Here is a 22,542-nt window from a genome sequence, read left to right as displayed (position 1 = left end):
TTAACTACCCTGGTTCAAACGAAAAAAAAAAAAAAAAACATTACAATACAGAGTAGAGAAATTACTGAACAGCGAGCATTAAAAGAACATATATGGTAAGGAAAAATGCACGAGTTATTAATAAGATTCAAATGAAAGTGTTATAAGCTTGCAAATAAAAAGTAAACAATTAATTGTGTTAGAATTTGATGAAGCAAACATATGCTACAGGATAGACTAAGGTTTGTCCCGTAGCTGTATATACTCGAGTGCAGATTGTAGGATACTCTTCTCTGCTATTCTCAGTTGAATGGCCAATTTACGACATTCTGACATATCTTCTGTGACTATCTTCAAATCATCCTGAAACATAAAATATATGTCTTCAACCACAAAGCTGAGCAGAATATTTATACAGTTTCTTCTGTAATTATATTCACTTAAATCCAGGAAATAGATTTGAGATTTGATATAATATTTTTACTAGAAACATCCTATCTAATAATGATTTCTCACTTTCATTTAATATTTCTAAGACTGAATCAAAAACTGAGAGTAAGCCTGGGAGCCTATCGTAAGTTGCTCTGTCCATCACAAAACTACCATTTAGTAAAATTGTTACCACGCTCCAGAGGATTAAACCCCATCCAAGAGGAATTTAATTACTACGAATGCTATGTTCAAATCTGTTCAACTCAATCCAAAGGCCTATTTAAAAAATTCTTTTTGCAGTCAAAAACATATTTAAACCATCCAAAATGCAAGAAAACTAAACTAAAACTTATCATCACAATTAGTAAATTGTCAACAAGTTTTAAAAAGACCTTGAGTTTTACTTTAAATAAGCAACATGTGATTAAGGTTGCCAAAGGAAGCCATTGTAAGCAAAGATCCAAAATATGAAAATTCCTCTTCTCAAATTTATTTTATGACGTTTGATGAAAGATACATCAGAAGTGAGAGCCTTGGCAGGGTTATAGAACCTTACCCGGGAACAATATTCTTTCAATCAGATACTAGGTCTTTGAGGTAGAACCTTGTAGTGTGTGCAGCATCCTATAAATGGTTTTCATTGGTAACAATGTACCAGCTTTAGAATAGGGAGGTAGGTAATTGATTCAGTTAAAATAAAAAATGAAACAGAGTTTAGAAATATCTGGATTTAATCTATGTCATGTGAAAAATGCTCTTCCATAAACAGGATATTAGTAATAAATGGCATAAAAAACTGTCTGCATAAGCTGACTTTTCAGAAACCACTACAAAGAGTGGTTCCCATCCCCTTTATACATTAGGTCATCATATTGTGTAGGATGACATGAAGAACAGAGCACTTGGCTACAATGATGTTCAAAGCCATTGATTTGATAACCCACCATTCACCAACATTATCAAGGACTGAGTTAATAAAAGTGACCTTCCAAACTGAGTGTTTTAGAATAGGTCCAATTGACAGCCATCACCATATAGATGAACCATGCAATTTTGATACATGTAGGAAAATCAGAGAAGTATAGGATAAAAAAATACTGGACAAAGACAGCTTCCTGAGATACAATTAACAATTTGATGACAGAGGTAGACGTCTCATTTTCTACCACTGTTACTTCTTCGTTTAGGATAAGATTTCACCTATTGAATATTAATGTTATCAAAACTAGATGTTATGTTATGTGATCTTAGCCAGTAAAATTTCATGACTGATGGAATAACAAAAATGTATTAATTCTAAAATTACTGAATCTATGAACTTCTTTAGGAGTGCCGTTGGCATTGCGGCCTAAGGGATTGGATTTTAGATATCAGTTAGAGATAGCGCAGATTCAAATCCTGTCTTTGACCTTTGCACTTTTTATCAGTACCATCTTACTTGTACTGTATCAACTCTATTCCTTGTTTTGTTTGTAAAGATCCTCGCACAGACCATTGGCTCATGGGAACGGGCAGAATAACATTTAAAAAAGGATAAGCCTCTCCTTTAAAAACGTTTTTAAATGTACTCCTGTACTCTCTGTACCATATTAGGACTAGGAAAGTAATAATTGTACAGTGCATATCCAGAACGTAAGAAACGCTTAGTTCTAAACCAATGCAGAGCAACTGTATTCAGAACATGTGCACAATTATTGTTTGTTCTACTAACTTCACACTCTAATCAACAGGACCGTAAAGATTGCTGTAATTCATCATCAGATACAAGAGGTATACTGCAAAAATTAATTATTTTTAATTCAATAAAAAAACCAATAGATCAATAAATTGTATGACTTCCTGACAATGCTTGATTCCATGTTACTATTGACACTCCAAAGTTCATTGCACAGTTAGGGGGGATGATCCATTGATAGATGATCGATCACATTGATAGATTATGTAATGAGCTAAACACCTGATAGATGAAATCTGCTAAACACCTGCTTTTTGATTAGCCTGTGGTAGTAAGGGAGCATTGCACTATCTTTGGTACTCTGGACAATGTGGTGAATGTCCTCAGGAGGACCTAATCGGGTGTATAATGTTTTATTTTTTTTTAAATTTGGAATAGTGGTTTGTTCTAAAATTTTAAATAATCCTGTTTAGCAGTGTATTGTTTAAAAGGTATTTTTATCTAGAGTAATAAACTAAACTAAACCAAACAATAACAGCAATCTTAATTTGGGTTTGGGAAAAAATATAAAATATCTATTATATATTTTTTGCTAACATTTTGAAATGGATGAAGATAAACACAAAATCAAATTTAAATTGTTTGGCTTAAAACAAATATTAAAATGACATAAATTTACATGTGCTATATTAGAACTTTTCAAAATGTATCTTTTTAACCCATAACCCCATATTTTAGGTACACCCTATAAATTGAAACACTTAAAAGCTACACTCATCCTATTTCTCAATGTATCCCCATTCAAATTGAGACATTTATCATAACGTGACATAAGTTTTTTTATTCCAGCTTTGTAGAAATCTGTCACCTGAGCTCTAAACCACTGATTAATGCCAGTGTGAAGTCACTATCAAAGCGCTGTGTTTGTGAGCCAGGTCTTCATCGCTAGAAAGAAGTGGTAGTCGCTTAGTGCCAGATCTGGGATATAAGGCGGATGATAAAACACTTCCCAATCAAAATCATACAGGGTTTGTCCGGAAAGTAATAGGACTGAGTCGATTAAAAAAATGTATTGAGTAAATCGTTACAATTCTTTAAAAACTTTAAAAATAGACTCCTTTTGCGTCGATGCAGCGCTGCCAGCGCGATTTCCAAGCATGGAAGGCGTCACAGAAGGCATTCTTCGGAATAGCCTTGAGAGCCGCGGTGCATGGTGCTTGGATCCCCTCTGTCGTCTCAAAATGCTTGCCTTTCATTGGCCTTTTCAGGCGAGGAAACAAAAAAAAGTCCGGGGGGGGGGCACATCTGGGCTGTAGGGTGGCTGTGGAAGAGTTGGGATGCCGGCCTTGGTCAGGTAGCTGTTCAAAATAAAGGTGGTGTGAGCCGCAATTTCTGGTCGTCAGTTAGCACTTTTGGGACCATCTTCGCCCACACCTTGCGCATGTTCAAATGCTCCGTCACAATTTCATGAACCACAGATTTCGGTAAATTTAACATCTGGGCAATTAAAAAAAATACCTAGTCGACGGTCTGAGTTCAAAACTTTGTGCCCACGAGTCACATTGTCAGTGTTTGTCGAAGACGAAGGTCTTCCAGCAATGTCTTCATCAGCGACCTCTTCCCGGCCCTCCAAAAAGGCCTGGTGCCACCGAAACACACTACTTCTTGCTAAAGCAACATCTGGGTAAGCCTGCTTGGTTGTATCAAATGTCTCTGTCGCAGATTTACCGAGTTTCACACTGAATGTGATCGCGTACCTCTGCTCTAACGAACGCTGCATTTTCAGCTTGCACCACTGCCAGAAACACGTCACGCGAAAATGCCTGTCCTGACTCTTCAGGTGCTCGGAGACAACCGACCAGCCGCTTCTTCGTTAGCTAGAAACGCCCTCTACCGAATCCAGTTGGTGCGCGTACGCTCCGAAGTGTAGTCTCGGCAAAAGAAAATCAGTCCTATTACTTTCCGGACAAACCCTGTACAAGTCTTGATGTGTACGATTGGTTGTATGGGGACGTGCATTGTTGTGGATAAACAAAATTTTTTTGGCTCAATTTTCTCCTATGTTTGTTTTGTATTGCTCGCCGTAGCTAATGCAATGTTTCACAATACCTCTCTGCGTTGATTGTTGATCTTCTTTCAAGGAAATCAACCAGAATCACACCCTTAGCATCACAAAACAGTTGACATAATCTATCTCGCTGACACAGTTTCTTAGTTTTTTTGTAGAATGTGCGTGCCCCCATTCCATAGACTGCATTTTTGTTTCACAATTGACATGCTTCACCCATGTTTCATTACCAGTAACAATACGATCGAGAAGTTCGTTACCATGTTTGTCGTATTCATCAAGGAAAGTTAACAATGCAGCAAGTCTTTGTTTTATGTGATTTTTGAAACCCACCTGGCACAAAATCTGTGGTATTCATGCTTCCCTACAACAATTTCATGAAGTAAAAACTTCATGAAATTTGTAGGAAATGTTCTGAGAGTTCAGTCATTGTGAAAAGACGATTTTCACGAACTTTGTCATTGATTTTCAACATCAAATCTTCAGCCACTGGGCTAGACCAACCACTACGACTATCAGCATGAACATTGATGTGGCCTTTTTAAAGTCAATAAACCACTGCCTTACTCTGCTTTCACTCATTATTCCATTTCCATAAACTTCAGTTGGCGATAGTTTTCAATTGATTTATTGGTTTTTACCAACAAAAACCTTATCACCAAACGCACTTCACAAGTGGCAGGATTTTCAATTGTAGCACACATTTTAAGTAATCACAGTGAGAAAAGTAAAAGAGATACAGACTCCGTGCAACTACAGCTCGATGCGTACTGAACGGCAGAGTGTTTTGTTTGACACCACGATGGTGGCCTGTAGCCCTACCCACTGCCGCATCATTCAAAAATATTACTTTCTGGATAGCTCTTATAGATATAAAAATATACTGCATCAAATATAATATTATTATTAACAATTTTGAAACCACACTTAAATACATTATAATATAATAACAACACTTAAATGATATTACAACATAAATATATTTAAAACTATTATTTATCCAAGAAATTTCAAAATATTCAGATAACCACTAATGTCAGAACGAACAACTTTCTTGCTGCTTCATCTAATTCGCTGTAACCATAAAAGTAGGATCCTGAGGTGTGCTCTAGTGACCAAACCTTATGAAGTGACATGAAGTGGGTGGCAATGTTGATAATTACTTGTATATTCCCTAACAACTCCAATAAAAATATCGGAAAACAAATATTGTAAAGGGCTGCTGAGTTTGATTTTAACAAACAGACAATTTGCCTTGGTGAAGATTTTTCCTATGGTTGTCCCTGAAGCCATGGAATCTCTAGGGCAACATTGCATCATCCAAGCACTGCTATCATCATACCTAACATCAGATATCCTAAGGTAACATAAGTGATGTGGAGACAGTTAGTTTGATTGCAAAGGAAATCCTGTTTGTTGACTTATTAGAAAATGATGAATTGTTTGCCTTGTTCAGTCAACAATAACACAACAAAGAAAAAGAAGCAAAGTGCAAAAGAGCAAAGAGCAAAATAAGCTCTTTATTATCTTCAAATGAGAAGTATATTATTACCTGAAGCGTTGTTGGATACAGGCTCTGCAGGAGCTTGATCCTGGCCATGAGGAAAGTCCAAGCCTTGGTCTCCACTTGAGTGTCTAGTGAACAGTCTGTATAAGTCAGATCTGACACCTTGTCACTTTCTGCCCAGTGCTCTAGATGCTCTACAACAATTCAACAATTATTTCAATTAGTTGTAAATTGGCTGTCACTACATAGGGTGATAGTTCAAGACCTAAAGGTTTTTCACCTTAATTGAATCTTCTAGAGATTGCGGTCTTACTGATTTGTGTCAAACAATTTATTCTTGTTCATTCTGCCAAAATTGGACAAGCAGAACCTAACCAAGTAAGAATTAGTTGGTAATTTTTCCAACTGCTTAAAGCTGATAGGGATTGGATTGGTCACCAGTGACCAGTTAGTTGTATATAGTGTTTCATTATACTAAAAGAGCCATGTATGAGAATTTGAAGCTAAATTGACTTGCAACGATGGTAAAAATTAACAGTCTGTGAAAAAGTGATTTCTTTAAAGGCTATTAAAAGGACAATTAATTGCACAAAGTAGCAGCTTGAAAACCTTCCTGTACTTGAACATTAGGTCGAATGCCTCATCTCACACTACTTGATACATATATAGTTTTTTTTAGGAAATATACTATGAAGTTATTAGAAAATCTGACCTATTCACAACAAAAATCTGGACATACATGTAACTTAAGCTTATTGCCTAAGTCTAATTTAAAACTACTTGTACTTTCATGATCAGCATTTTTCAAAGTGGATTAATGACTATTTCAATTCCAATATGTATGGGTATGGGTCATTTATGTGTGAAAAATAATAATCTGAATGATCTTATTGGCATTGAACAAGCCAGAATAAGTTCACTAGATGGCAGATGGCCACCAGAGCTAAAGGACAGTATGGGGTCACATGTTCTGTCCACCTAACCTATGAGTGGGAGATTGGGGTATTTTAGCAATTATTGTGAATACCAGTGGTCGTCCTGACTTCCTTTTCTATTTAAATTTCTTTCGCTTGCTTTTTTTTCGTTTTCAATGTTTGGCATGAATGAAACCTTTATAAGTCAGCACTCTTCATACATCTCAAAAGCTGTTCAAGAGTCATACTCATTATTTTTTTCATTAATTTTATGCCCAAAAACCCATCTTACCAACTATAAATGAGATAAACTTTAAGCATACCAAAGTCTGGATACTTAGTTCTTAGACAAATAGTTCTTGAAACTTGCTTTACACAGAAGTTCTGTTACATAATTATTCACATTTCAAATGAAGATTACTTGAGAGTGCATATAGCTATTCATAGCGTCTGATACCTTGCTGCATGCTGAAGATCCTGAGGAAAGCCAGGAGCTGGCCCTCCACCGGCTGCGGGCCCCGGAGCAGCACAAAGTCCGCAGCCGTGGGCAGCGCCAGGCGGGCCAGCACGCGGCCCCTCTCCGTGGCCAGAGGGTCGGACTTGGCCACCCCGAGTCGCACCCGGAAACTGTCGTGAAGATTGTCAGGATAGACGAAACCGTTGTGCACTAGCAAGTCGGCGTTGGACCGCGCCCCGTAGAAGATGAACACCTGTTCCCCGGCGTTAAAGTCTCTCCAGGCAAGACATTCGCTGCGGTCAGTTCCGAGACTGTAGTCCGTCGAGATCTGCCAACGGAGGGGTAGTCAATCAATGTGTGTTAAATAACGTTTAAATTACATGGAACACTATATCAAAATATATATCGAAACAACTTAATGCAAATAAATTGTTACATATGCATTTTTAAGAAATCAAAAATAAACAGTTAAGAAGAAGACATACAAGTTTTCGGTTTCTGAATAATTTAAGCCTTTTAGTATTGTTTATTTCAAATAATTTTATATTAAAAGCTGAAACTTTCGCAATATGTTGTATAAAACTGTAAGCAATGAGATATGTATATATTGATTTTATTATTTGTTAAAAAGCCTACTATCAAAGCACAGTTTTAAAGTATTTAACATTAATATTATTTACATGCAGTGTGAAGTTATTAGATTCTCGTTAATTTACATTTGCAGTGATTAAGTTTGTCTACATACTGTAAATGTACTTTTTACGAAGGAGGACTAGACAAGGTGGTACGTGATTAATGCGAACATATTCTGTAATACTGTCCATTGATACAAAAACAAGAACACTCAGTTTGAACAGTGCATTGTATCAACTTTATTGTGTTCAATGACTCTGGCTTATTACAGCGCTTCAGTTGATACTTGACCTTGCTTGTAACATTAATGCTAAACATTAATTGACGCAAATGTTTGTACAAATTTGTGCTATCTTGATAATAATTGTTCTTTGATACTATTAATTTACTTCACAAGTTCTATTATGAATAAAGTACATTTAATTTAAATTTAATTCAGTGTAAGTGTTTTTGATATATAACTTTTCTGTTGTCTATTTTGATTTTTTATCATCGTCATGTCTTTAAAACTGTATACTTTCTCGCATGATTCATGTTATGTTTTAGGTTGAAAACTGAAAAAGATATTCCCAGGAAGATTTTACTTCTGGCTGGTTTATACCTTGCAGTTGAATCTACACTGGGTACATAAAAACCTGATGTGTCACTTGAATCTGGGTAACCTTATGGATGTCCAGGAGCGGGACATCACTAACCGCAAATGTCGAGATATTGGGGTGCAAGGATAGATCGATAGGTCTCGTCTACCACAGGAAACGACTGTTGGAGTTGGTAGGGCTGCCAAAGTTTAATGGTTGTTGCTAGCTTAGACATAAGGGCGTACCACCCTTGCCTGCTTTGACTGGAGAAGCTGGTACAAAGCTGCCTTCCCCTTTTTCCAAGGACACATGACTGAGTTTAATGACTAAAATCTTTCACCATGGATCTCAACAGGAGGCGGCCCCTACCTTCAACCTTATCCATCCAGGATATCATGCAACTCCAAAAGCAGCGCAAAGGTCCTTTTAGAACAAAATGTAATTTCTCAGCTTCTTGTTGTAAGAGAACAAAAAACTGAAGGAAAACTCAGGTAGAGAATCACAAAAAGTCTCGATTCAGTTGCTGTAGACATAACGATGGGACAATATATGAACTCTAGCTATCCCTTTAAATTATCTATCGCTAGTAATAAATTTTACACACAGAAGAAAAGGTGATTAAGAACATGTCTTTCCTGACCCAGAGTGCTTGATAGTAGTAGAATTACTTATTTAGCAGAATCTATTTTGACTACCTTGCCGTTGGAGTGGTTGGCCATGTCCCAGAGTGGGATGAGAGCGTTGACCATACAGGAGCCGTCCGCTGAGGGGATGAAGTTCTGCCTAGTCATCACTGTGGACACGGCCCATCTGCACAGTAAAACTGACCCTCAACAAAACAGTCAAGTGGGAAAACTTGCTAAATTTAAGTACAAATATGACACCTAGATTATAACAATCTGTTGGTAAATAATGTAAGTATAAGCTTTGAACTGTTCTAATCTTAATAATATTATAAATGCGAAAGTTCAATTGTCTTATTGTTCTATTTTCACGCGTAAACCGATTTTACTGAAATTGTACATGTACATTTTTACAGTCCCTGGTATGAATATAGGCCTATTCATATTTCGAAAATCCCTCCGGGCTACGCCCCATAGGTTTTTAAAGTAGCAAAAAATCTCATCTTGGTCTCTAAAGTTGCGAAATATTAATTGAAAGAGCTTATCAAATGTAATCAACTGTTCTGTGTAAACACTGTTTTATGACGGAACAACCATATAACCACTATTTTCAAATTATTTACATTTATAACGTGTAAATTCTAGAAAGAGTAGTTTTCACACCATTTTTAGATTAAAGCGATTATCTCCCTTATCTCCCTTAAAAAGTCTTAAAATATAAGATTATCAGAGTTTGACTCTTAAGACTTCCTTTGAAACAGTCGGGAAGAACTATACTAGATGAAAGTTCGCTGGACTGTGCTTTGGAACTAATGTACCAATTCCAGATCTAAATTTTCTAAAATATTTGATATAGAAAAAAAAACACGTAAATAGTGTCATTGTTAATGTTTTATCAACTAATATTTAGTATTAGATATAAAAGATAACGCCGGAGTAAATTACAATGGCTATAAGCGTTTAAACATATTTTCTTGATCGTGGCAAGAAGGCAAACTCAAGACTGGCGTCGGAAATACAATTCAATCGAACCAGCAGTACTCATACATGTATAAAGTCTACGAAATTGTGTGCAAACCTAAGGGTGCGATGCCATAAACATTCTGCCGTTCATTACAATAGTTAAAAGCTTTTATCAATATTATTTCTTGATCAATTTTTACATGTTTGGCGCCAAATGTTTGTAATTAAATTTACCATCTTTTATTATTTCTTTCAATATTTTCATAATATTAATTATTAGTTGTTATGTTACATGTATGAAGCTTTAAAAATTTAAACCGCCCGCCATCTTGACACGAAATATGATAACATAATATTAATTTTAATCACGAAAGTACTAGTGTAAAATTTGAATTTGAATAGGTACTTTACTAATTTTGACGTGACAACGTCTTAAATTAGGTTGCGGCTCGGAGTCACTCATGAAAAAGTGTAACGCCCGGTAACGTTACGATGCCCGTCCAGTGGGTCCGCCGCACGGGATAAAGCAGATAACTGTGGGACCGCCGCACGGGATAAAGCAGATAACTATGTTTATTCGTGAAAATGTGGAGTGCTTAGATTCGTCATTTACAACAACTACAACAATAAAGGTAAAAAATTGTACACTGATATTTCATTATCGTAAACTATGATTGATTGATTAATTGTTAGATTGACACAAAAGTTGAGAAACTGAGTTTATAGGTTATGTCATACTATTGACAAATGTTGATAGTGTTAAGTAAAATTATTAGTTTAAATCACTCTGCAATCAATCGTAATTCAGTCGATTGAGAAGAAACAGCGCGTATTGCTAGTCAAACATTAAAAAATAACAAATTATAACCTCTAACCTGTCATAACAGTGCGACCAAACAAACGAACTAAACCGACCAATCACCACGCGCGGAGTTAGAATTTAACTGTGTTTAGCAAGAATTTCAAATTCCAATTTTAGTAAATGTTTTATTCAACTTTACCAATTACAATAACAAATTTTAATTAATTTCAAATTATGTACAATGTTTTAGTAAACAAAATATATTTCTATAGTTAAAATTTGTGCAATTCTTATTTTCATTCAATTCCTTGTTCCTATTGTGCAATTTAATAATATTCATATCAATAAATATTCTACCGAGAAAAAGACGTTGTCACGTAAAATCTTCGCCCGTAAAACCGACTTTACAGGCAACCATAATTTTTTTTTTTATAAAAACTTAAATATAACCTAAAACACAGAAGGCAAAAAAAACTGTAAACTAAGCATTTCTGAGTCATGTTTATATTGAATGTTTTGTTTGTCTTGTTCCGGCGAACAAATCGCCAATATATGTAATACCGGAGAGTTCATAAACATTCTGTATAATACGTTCCTGAGTTGTGCATTGAAAAAGATCCAACAGGCGATAAAATGGACCTCTGGGGAAAGTTGAGTGGTCGACTGCGGGGTGCCCGGCGGCTGTAGGCCAATGGATGTGGATTGATGATGTAGAAGCGACCTGAACTTGGCTTGGCTTGGCACAGTCTTTATCACTGACAGGGAAAGTATTGGGCAGTGTATCAAAAGCACGTGGTCACACTACACGATCCACTTCAGGTCCGGGTGCATTCTCAGAGAAACTTTACTAATACTTGTGCTGTAGAACAACTCCTAGTTGTGTTTATATATTAACGCACGTAATCTTTCTCGCCGACTTACAATTTTACCAATTGTTGAATAATTTGTTAAGAGTTCAAATAGTGATCCAAAAATGACAGGAAATCTTTCATCGTTAAATGTAACTTGCAAAACGTTGGAAACAGTTCGATAGCAAGAAAGTTACGAACGAATTTCTGATGATAACATAAATAAAAAAACTTAAAGGAAACACTTAAATAATGTGTTAAAACTATTCTTGTTGCACTGTAACGTTAGTAAAAGTCTGAATGCAAGTATATTATAACTGTAACGGTTAAATGTTCAATTTATTTTGTTACAATTACCGACAGAAAATACCTGAATGCAAAAAATTTACGGACATCTTCTACCGTATTAAGTTTATCAGAATAAACTGAAACAGATAAGTGTGGTCTGAATATTTTTATTAGGCTTAACGATGGTTAAAATATCCGTAACATCTTTGCTCTCTTTCTTCCTGATCGACGAATGCAGCTAGTAGTAGAATACAACCATTTAAAGAGATAATTAATTAATTTTAAAAGCGTTTCTTGAACTTACTAAAAACGACAACTTTACACAACTGCATGCTGATCTTCTGAGACAAGATTTGGACGAGGCCTCTGCCTGAACTGTGAACTCTGTAACTATACATTTGTCACAGAGCAGATCTGTGTCAAGTAGGCCGCGGAAAGTGACACACATCTCCCATCGCAGTCCCGAGTTTCGCTATCGTCCGTCCCGGCGCGCAAATGACCCCTAATAGTCCCAGCCAGGACTGCTGCTGCTCCGTAGTTACCGCGCTCCGACCCTACGTGTCCGGGACTTCGCTTTCATCGGCCCAGCCACAGTTTCTCCCCCCCCCCTCCACTTCTTAACGAGAGCTTGATGATGCAGAAGAGATTTGTAACGACAAAAATCTTAAAGACTCCTAGAAAAAGTTCTGAGCTTCCACGAAAAGGAGACCACTCGATACACAACATTCGTTACCACTGGGTCCAGCAAACGACCAACCACTAGTCGTTTAAAACTTGTTTCAACCACCAAGCGACTATTATTAGTCCTCCTTCAGTCTATTTATAGAAAGCTTGTTGTTGAAATTACATTTAAATTAAGGATAACATACGTCATTTCGAGGACAGGACATTTTCTTCTAATCAGGTAATTTATAAGAAAACACTGGTTTAAATATGCAAAACTAAACAATTTAAAACCTTTTACATAAACACACCAACTTCAACCGATTTTTTACTATTTTGCACAATTATGCGTATGGCTTAGTATTTTATATTTGAGAACATTCCTTCAAACTTCTTCAAATTTCAGTCAACATTTCTTTCATAACAACACTTGTTATGATAAAAAGTGTTTTATATTATTTATGATAAAAATTGTAATCGCTCGTAATCCTGTTATCCTTTAGATAATCATAGTTAACAAAGAACTTAGAAAAAAAATAGTATTGTACATTCGTTAAAGTCAGGAAGTTTCGCCGTAATATGACGTATAATACTACAACGATTAAGTGGAAGAAAGTTTACAATCTTATTCGCACGGTGAACATTTTGAGGGACATGTATTCACATCTTCATTGCGTAGAAAATTCAATTCTGATAATACCGAATGTATGTTTAAACAATCTTTTGTTACATCCAATCCAATACGATTTTATTTGTGGTCATTTTGCCAGGTGATTTTGCAAGATTTGTGTTTATATAAGGTATTTAGGAGTTACAGAGAGTTCAAAAGATTCTATTTTGTTTCTTGATCTGTTAGACAGCTTCAGTTTGACCCCTACTGATAGTGAAAAAACCCTCAGGTCCTACAATGCTGGGTTTTTTTGGACAATATATATATATCAACAATTAAATTTAGAAATCCTAAGTAATTTTTGTTATTATTTGTTGATAAACTTACTTTTATAATAACATTACTCCAAGCAAACAGTCAAAATAGTAGTCTCCAAACAAGTTCATTTTCGCTCTAAATAAGTTGACACGTTTTCTTCAAACTGAGAACTGGCATTTGCAAATATTTAGACACGTGTTTTATTACACATAAATGATCATGAAAAAGGAAAACGTGTAACCCTAATATAACTGTTGATAAAATATTTTAAGACTTTATTTAGCTTTCTAGAATCAAAACCTAGTGTATTTATTAAATTTAGGTTCTATTCAGCATGTCGGATTCAACAGCTTTGGTATTAAGAACATTTCTGACATTCCTCGAGTTTTCGGGACTATTTTGAAATTAGAGTACGACTGTCAACTCGGTTGATAATAATATTATTCTACAAGATGCTTGGTGAATAGATAATTTTCCTTATGCAGTTTCTACTTTATACACAATATCGCATTCAGTGTGTTCAAACCAGTTTCGATGTGTTGAATTCTGTTGAGGATAGTGTTGAGTTGTTGAGGGGTGTCCGAAGGTTCCATTCTCGAACCTCTACTATTTTCCTTGTAAGTTAACGATAATGTAAAATTTAGTTATTGACTCTTTGATAATTGGAATAGAAATTCTGTGTAAATATGTAACTTTGCCCATGGTACATGTCTGATGTTCGGCCACAAGAAGTACGATCGTTCTGAAATATTTTCTATTATTTTTATTTTATATCATTGTTTATTTTATTATTTCTGTTTTTATTTTTATCTAACACATTTTAAAAATGGTTTTATGATAATAAGGACTTTTTAAATTAAAAACTCACACAATTCCATTTTTCCTCGCATACATAAAAACGTTTACACAATGGTAACTTCCTCTTTGTAGCAATATTTTAAATTGCAGCCAAAGGGTCTTGCTGTGAGTGCACATGAATCTAAAATTACATTCTCACGTCAATAGCTTAGCAAACTATTAGTCCGAGATGCCTTTTTAAGTTTTGCTTCCCAGGATGTTCTTTCTCTCCATTATCATGGTGTTTAAATTGAGGACAAAAAATCATTATAATCTTGTTGTTACTTCAGTTTCTGATTACGTGATCTAAACTGAGAAACGGAAACGTCAATCAGAGATACGCTGATACAATAGTTAAAAACAAAAACAAACTAACTGGTTCGCGGAAAAGTAAACAGCCAGCGCATTGTGCGCTATATTATCGCCAGGAACAAAGTCGACAAGATCAGTTCCTAGAGTGCTACATAGTTTGTCCGAAAGTTTTGACTGTGCAGTATGAAGAGATAAAAACAAAATCAAAGAAACCAAAAAGATCGAATCAATTGAAGATCAATTTAGCCAGTCATGTGCCCTACGCTAATTGGTTAGTGAAGAGATCCCTCTCAAAGTGGAGTTACATCCAAATTATTAAATATAATTAAACATTATCGACATTTTGTTGATCTAACGATCCTTCTTTCTCAAAGGATTAATAAATTGTATTGATTATTTTGCCAAAAGTGCAGTATGAAACAATATAAAAAACACTGATATGTCGGTTAGTGTATTTTAAGTGAGATATGGTGATCAGTAAAATCTTTACTACTCCGTGGTTATCAACTGCCGAGGCGAAATAAACCTGATATTAAAACGTTCATCTAATTGAAAACTATTATACTACATTGGTATTGTAAATCGCTGGTAACCCTGAGACTCTGGGGGTTAGCCCATTAACCATGATAATTTTGTTTTACAAATGTTGTGTGTTCCTAAGCTTAATAATAAATATAACGTACATTTTACTTCGAATCCCTTCCTTTGAGGGGGGGGGGCATGAGCCATCTTTGTATGAAAGTTGTCCAATTTTGACTAAAATTGTACTAACAAATATGTAACAATGTCTAATTACTAGAAAACCTACCAAACAATTTTAATCCTCTAAGTTTTCTGGAAGGTAAAAAAACGACAACATGACAAGGGGTGTGGGGGTAGAAATTCTTGTACCAGTTCCAAAAAAACGAAAATGTACAAATAAATATGGAAGGGAGAGGGCCTATTAAAAGTCCGTAACCATGCTCAAAATCTTCTTTTGGGGGATAATGTAACCCTTCATTTTCAACTAACTCGGTTTTCATCGAAATTGTAAGTAGCTAATGGTAAGATTCTAAACACATGTAATGTAGCCCATTAATAATCCGTTTTAATTTTCTGTTTAAACAGAAAACACGCTTAACTCTAGTTGTAAAGAGTGAAATAATTTTAGATTGATATGTGATATTCAAAAATTATCTGGTAAAACACTAGAAATCTCGTTATTAATATCACTCTAATTAAGAATGTATAATTTAGGCATATGATAGGTTTCTGGCGATCCTAAAGTAAATTGGGAGATGAAACATTTTTGTCGATTTTTATAAAGTATACATAAAATAAATGTTTTAGAAAAAATTGGTCAAAATCGGACATTTTTTATAAAAGATGGTTATGGTAATCACCGAAAGGGAGGCCTTTTGGACGTAGTCAACGCGAACTTTTAATAACCTCTTCCGTGCTTACATATATGTACATGTTCATTTTATACCTATATTAAATGTACAGATATAATTTTTTCCCTAAAAACACAAACAGGCAGTCAATCGGTACTCTAAGCAAGATATGACTACTCGTTATATGATATTCCTTATTTATTTTGATCTGATAATTAAAATTGTGAAGGTATACCGAGTCATTTATGGACACACACTGTATAATTTAGTATATATTCTAATTGTTATTTATAATAATAATAATAATAATAGGTATTTTTATTAATTTGTATAGTGTAATTTTACAATTTTGATTACAAATAATTATTTTTAAAGCTGACGTATGTGCATAATTAATTAAAATAAATATAATCTGAATTTTCAGAAATAAAATTTACTCCGATTTTGTTTTATATATTCACTGTAAACCAGTGATTGTAAATATAATGAAGTTAATGGTAGTATCTTTATTCAGACAGCTTTTACTAAATTTTTCTGTAAATCCCTTTTCGAGTTTATCAAAACTTTTCGCAAGAATTAAATTAAATTTCGGTTTTTGAGCCGGATATTTTCTGTAGCTTATCGTTATAGTTCAGAGAGATAATGGTTTATTATTCACGTCATATACGTATTATATGAGACTTCAGTGTCAGATAACGAAACTCGAGATACACATCATTTGGGGTAGATTCTCCAATTCGTAGAAGGAAGCTTATCGACAGGTGGGGATCTGACCGTGATGACGAGTCCACCGCCTCATTATCGCATTCACGTCACTTTCTCTGCACATCTCTCCGCTCAGCCGTGAGCTGAATCCGAACGTGAGAGTCCAGCAAGGTCGTTATGCCCGACATTGGTCGTGGTTTCGTTTTATTCAAGACGGTAGATTCGTCTTTTATCAACTACACAAATGAGAATGGGCCGTCCATTTCACTTCTGATAGAGTAGTTGGACGATTCACAAATCAAACCCCCTGAATGTGAGTAGCTATGTTATAAAAATTCAAGTTCTTAAAGAAGATTCCCGAATTACTGTTATTATTATACATTTTAGTTCTCTTATTCGTCTTCCACGCAAGTTTGATTTAAGTACAGAAAACTGTCCCTCATTACGTTGAATAAAATCTCATACAAATCAAACTGTTCGGGAACACAATAAAAACCTATCGTATAGTGTGTTCCAATTTCTAGTATTATTAAGAAAATAAAAACATATTAATAAGAATTTTAGAAAAGAGAAACTATTTACTTTTTTGTCTTGATTAGGAGAGACGCATGTCTTTATTTTTAATAACACATTTTAAACAGCAATATTTATGAAAAAAACTGTACAAATATCTAATTAAAAGTTTAACACGATATGGTGAAAGATTTACATGGTAGTACTGCACTTCCAATAGATTGGAGTGGATAGATTGGATTCCAATAGAATTTTGAGTGCAGAAACAGTTTGAACACAATTTAATACTGTACATTCTTTTTTAACTTCTAATATTGAACGTTTTATTACGTAACAGTTTATGGATTGCGACGTTTGTCCATACAATATTTTATGATTAGTGGAATGCAATTACTTTGATACGAGAGCAATATGTCGTTATATTTAAAAATGTTTTTTTAGTTGATGACTGGGCACAATATTGTTAAATTAAACACTGCTTACGGTGCCGGTCTTCGTTAAAAGTGTGCAAACCACATTAATGAATAAGTAGGCGAGATATTTGAGCTTTGGCGAAGCCTACCACTCATGGGGCTGAAAAATTTAATTTCCATTTATTTTTTGCCTGTCTGCTGTGTGTTCGGGCGATGTCTTGTAGACGAACTGGCCAATAGTCAGTCTATAGACTTGACATTTTGTATGAAGCTCCATTTATATATTAGTAACACTGAGTCAATTATGGTGCATATCACTCCATGGGATTTGGCTGAGTGTTAGCAAATATTTTTACACTGGTTTAAAAAGGTAATCATGATGGCAGCGAGAAAAAAAAACAGAAAAAATAAATGTTTAAACAAACTGTATCCAGTCATTTGATATTTCAACGTGTTACTTCTATTTATAGCGTAAAAAGAAAAAGAGTGGAAAGTCAATGTGAAAACTCTGCAACAAAATTTAATGTCAGTACACTCTTGCGTTGTATTACCCTCCTTAGATCAACAGAACTGGTAGTAGGCCTACTGTATTATTGTCTTGTGTTTGTCGGGTGATTATAAAAATGTCTTGCCTTTAAACATTATGATTGTCTGTCATTCTTTCTGTCAATAATGAAATTAGCTTTGCACTTGAAATTTTGCATATAACCTTGTTTTAATATACATCAAATGGCCAAATAAGCGATGGATAAATGCAATTCACTCTTGGTTCCAAGTTTGAAATAAGTATAATTTCCATACGAAGTCGGTGTTTTGCATTAGCTACAACCAGAACAAGGCTATCAACTAAAGTATTGAAATTGTTCATTGAAAACAAACAAAACCACGATCAAACCTGCTTTCTAATCCACAAAGTAAATCCTTACCTACGCATAACGACTGGTCACCGACATAGGTATGCGGAAGGATGTTTTCCGGTAAATTCCTTATTATAACGTAAAGGTAGTCGAGGAAAGTAAAATGGCCAGCTCAATTATAATTGCGCAAGGAGCGGGTGGCTGCTGGAGAGAGAGAGAGAAACTGGAGGATTATCTGGAGCCAATGGCCCATGTGGGGTGTAGCCTATGATCGGTTTCACTACGACTGCGGGCTGCTGGAGCTGGAGAGAGTAGCGACTGGCAGCAGCAGCGCCAGTACAGCCGGAGACAGTCAGGTGGTAGTGAGTGTGTTGTACGGACAATCCCACACAGCCTCCACACACAGAGGTAAGCGAACAATCTGTTAGTCTGTAGATAGTTATTTTAACATTTCAAAGGAATTTAACATGTGGATGACTAAAAATTACGAAAACTACTTAATTATTCCAAATTTATTAAAATACAAAATTTTTTAAAGAGGTTGAATTGAAAAAACAATTCTGACAGATATAAATATTAAAGTTAAAATAATGTTTTGTACGATAACACAGGCATGTGGTGTTATCAAACCTGTTTTAAATATTAGCACAGTTTCCCGACACAGGATCAAATTTATTCATACAACATATTTAAATAAAAATTTAATAAAGAGTAACTCTTTAGAGCCGGCTGGGGGTGAAACGACCTTACGTTTTACCCCATAACAACAATCAATTTGAACTTTTCTAGTAAAGTGTACTAGTTTTAAATAATAAAAAATTGAGATGATTTCTGAATGGCAAATAATATTATTGCCAAAAAGTTTTAGATTTGTACTAATTTGCCTTTACAGTGGGACTGTTCTAGATTTAACAATGTTCTTATGGGCCTAACATTCAGATGGCAACCAGTACAGCCGGCTCTTATAATGCATTAAGTTTAATATGTTTCCAAGTGTGACATGATATTAAAATTAATTAATTGAATTAATGAAATGATTTAATAATTGAAACAACTTTCAACGTTAAACTTAAAATGAACATAAATATTATCTGGGTTACCAACTCGATTCGTAATGTTTAGTGCTGTAAAACATACACATTTTATTTTATGTTTTATTCGTTCGTTAGGATGTACTAATGTAACTAAACATTATAAACCTAATAGCTGGATGTTCAGACGTAAAACTGTAGATACAATAATGTATCCCGCTAAGGCTGAGCGTTATATCCAGTTCTTTATAAACCGGATCTCGGTAATACTATCAGAGAGTTGGAACTGCACGTATCACTAAAAACTGTACCGTTGGAAACATTTCTTTTTATGTCTCATCAAGAGTCTTTGTTACACTTGATCATGTTTACGTTCGCCGATTTCGGACTTGTAAGCCGCAGCCCCATTGGGGAGCAAACACGCGGGCTCGCTAGCAAAGTGCCGATAACGTTTCCGTAGTAAACTTAATTAATATTTTTAATAACAATATTTGAATGTTATAACCAACGACGTACCCGTGATATCATGCGTAAAGTAGAAATAGTCCTTCCGGATCAGTCGGAAGTAGGTGGATTTTGTGACAACTGAAATATTATTTATGTATCCTCATATCTTTATAACCAAATATATTATACAAAATAGGTCTATAACAAAAAGTAGGAAACGTTATAAGCATTACAGAATAGTTTAGTTTTTTTTCTCTAAATTGACAAATTACGGAATTGTGAATTTAAAAAAAAAAGTTTAAACTGTTGCCTTAATGGAAATAAATGAGCTAACGAACTTTGTCCAGGTATTTTGTTCCCAGGTCGAACTTCTTTCAGCATTTCTATCACCAGGAACAGGACAGATATCGTTTCCACAAGTCGCATGTATAATAAACTATATATAAAACATTTTGAACGGGGGGTGGTTTTAGATTCTGACTGAGGGTCATGTTCGGAAAAGTTATGCTGAAATGTTCCTTAAGTACTACCACGAGGGCGATGCCAATAGGCCGATTTTCTATACACAAAAACGGATACGGATAACCAAAACACGGATTTGACCACTAACACTATGTTACATAGTCTAGTGGTTTCCCTATCTCCAAACTCATGAAGAAATGTAAAAGTAGATAATCGAATATCAGAGAAAGAAAGTATCCCCTCAAGAATAATATGAAACGTGCCTCCTGTGTACACAAACTGAATATCTTACCTGGCAACAAATGTAATACGTAAATTGCACTATTAGTCATATACTCTCAATCAACACAATGCAATATAACTCTAATTTCTACCATATCTCAAACTCTTAAGCAAAACTTTGTTTTGGTTAGCAGTTCTGTTCACTTTGTTACTCCTATAATGGAGGCAAAGCGACGCCATTCCTAATATCAGAGCGGGTAGTGTTTCATCTTGTCACCGTAGGGACCCGGGTACTAGCATAGCATTTTTCGCACTCAAATCAATAATCATAAGTCTAATCTGAGGTAATGCGATAAACAGTTCCACGCTAGTGCTTCAGATTATTTAACCACAAAAATAGGAAAGTAATCAGTACTTTTCAAGGAAAGTAGGAGAAGAGATTATTGATTGTCATTTTTGAACAAGGAGTTAATTTATGTCAGCGCTTTGAAGCAATGACTAATATTAAAGCATAAAGTTACAATATAATGTATTAACGCCGTGAGTAATAATTAAGTCGATGTCAGCCAATCGTATAATGTTTATCGGTCTGGAATATTTCAATTTCCAATAGTTGTATTGACCAAAAACGGACGGATTAGATTAATAAAAAGTATTCTTTGTTTAAAGTTTGTTATTGACGATGGTAAGTTCGATAGGTTAACATGATTACGGACATTTGCATCGCTATACATTACAAAAGGTAAAACACAACGTTTCGAGGATTGGAATCTATCCTCTTCGTCAGGTGGGAAAAAAACTCCCCCACTAATGCCTCTCCCACCTGACGAAGAGGATAGATTCCAATCCTCGAAACGTTGTGTTTTACCTTTTGTAACGTACAGCGATGGCAAATGTCTGAAATACTGTTATCCTATAACACCTATCCCGTCTGGGAGCATAATTCCATTTGTATTACTTATCAAGATTATGTTCTGCTCGTTGAGGAATCTCGAATCGTCGCGCGATTGAAATTACAGAAAAGTACGGCATTACAACATTAATCTAAGACAGTTTCACATAGGTCGAAGGTGCACAAGGTGGAAAGCTTGAGAACTAATACAGTCTTACGTAACTCTCATCAAAACCTCCTGCGCCTTATACCGTATCGTAGACCATTCATTGAAGAAGGGATATAGTGATTACATAAAAATGTTGAATTAGCTATCGCACCTCTAGAAAATGAATATAATGGCATTAAAATAACTCACTAAATGATAATAATCACTATAAAAATACCGCCCCGAAAACGACACAACGACCAGTCGCTATTATATTATTTAATCGTTGTTCAATAGATGTTATTAATTATTTTATTTTTAGTTTATTTATAAAATTTGAACCCTATTGTGTGTATGCTTTTTTAAAATACTTTATTATTTCAAATGACACTGAAATATAATGATCGACTGGCCATGTTATAAACAATTCTTTTTAAAGGTTTAGACGTATTTGGCTTTTTAAGAAGAATGAAAATATGCTTATTTGTCCCCACAAGAAAGATAACAAATTAAGAATTTTGTTACTATAATATATAAAATTTTATAAAATAAAATAATATTGAAAAAATTCAACAAAGAATAGCATTCCTATTAATTTTCATGCACTTTCTTGCATTACTGTTCTTAATAATATTAAAACAAATTTTAAACCATTGGATATTTTCAACGATATAACCAAAAGTTGTTTGACAAAATAAATATGATTCCCCTATGTAACCTACATCGGGATTGCCAGTACAAAGAACAAAAAACCAAAACAGCTGCTGGGACTTATTTATACCAGAATGAAACAAACATCTTTTTTTACGTATAACTTCAGTTGGTTACATAATGTAATGAATATAATAAATAAATTATTTTATGACACTTAATAATATCGAAATGCGGTGTTGGATTATCAGACAGTATACCTTAGTTACCCTAGTTTCATTATCAATACAATGCAGGATGCAATATTACTATGGTACTGAG

The 22,542-nt window shown here is 34.7% G+C and overlaps 1 protein-coding gene across 1 annotated transcript in view; it reads right to left on the bottom strand.

Moving 5' to 3' along the window:
* Positions 1-22,542, bottom strand: part of LOC124357157 (actin-histidine N-methyltransferase) — an 85,744-nt gene continuing 63,202 nt past the window's right edge. Inside the window, exons 7-10 of the mRNA XM_046808665.1 lie at positions 8,939-9,053; positions 7,033-7,360; positions 5,707-5,855; positions 1-342 (exon numbers count right to left, since the gene is read on the bottom strand). Of these exons, the coding sequence (XP_046664621.1) occupies positions 217-342; positions 5,707-5,855; positions 7,033-7,360; positions 8,939-9,053 (718 nt within the window). The 3' untranslated portion in view covers positions 1-216. The remainder of the gene's footprint in view (positions 343-5,706; positions 5,856-7,032; positions 7,361-8,938; positions 9,054-22,542) is intronic.

The sequence above is a fragment of the Homalodisca vitripennis genome, chromosome 3 (assembly GCF_021130785.1).
Source record: "Homalodisca vitripennis isolate AUS2020 chromosome 3, UT_GWSS_2.1, whole genome shotgun sequence".
NCBI lineage: Eukaryota > Metazoa > Arthropoda > Insecta > Hemiptera > Cicadellidae > Homalodisca > Homalodisca vitripennis.
Note: the sequence above shows the minus strand (reverse complement) of the source record. Positions and strands in the feature narration are given on the sequence as shown.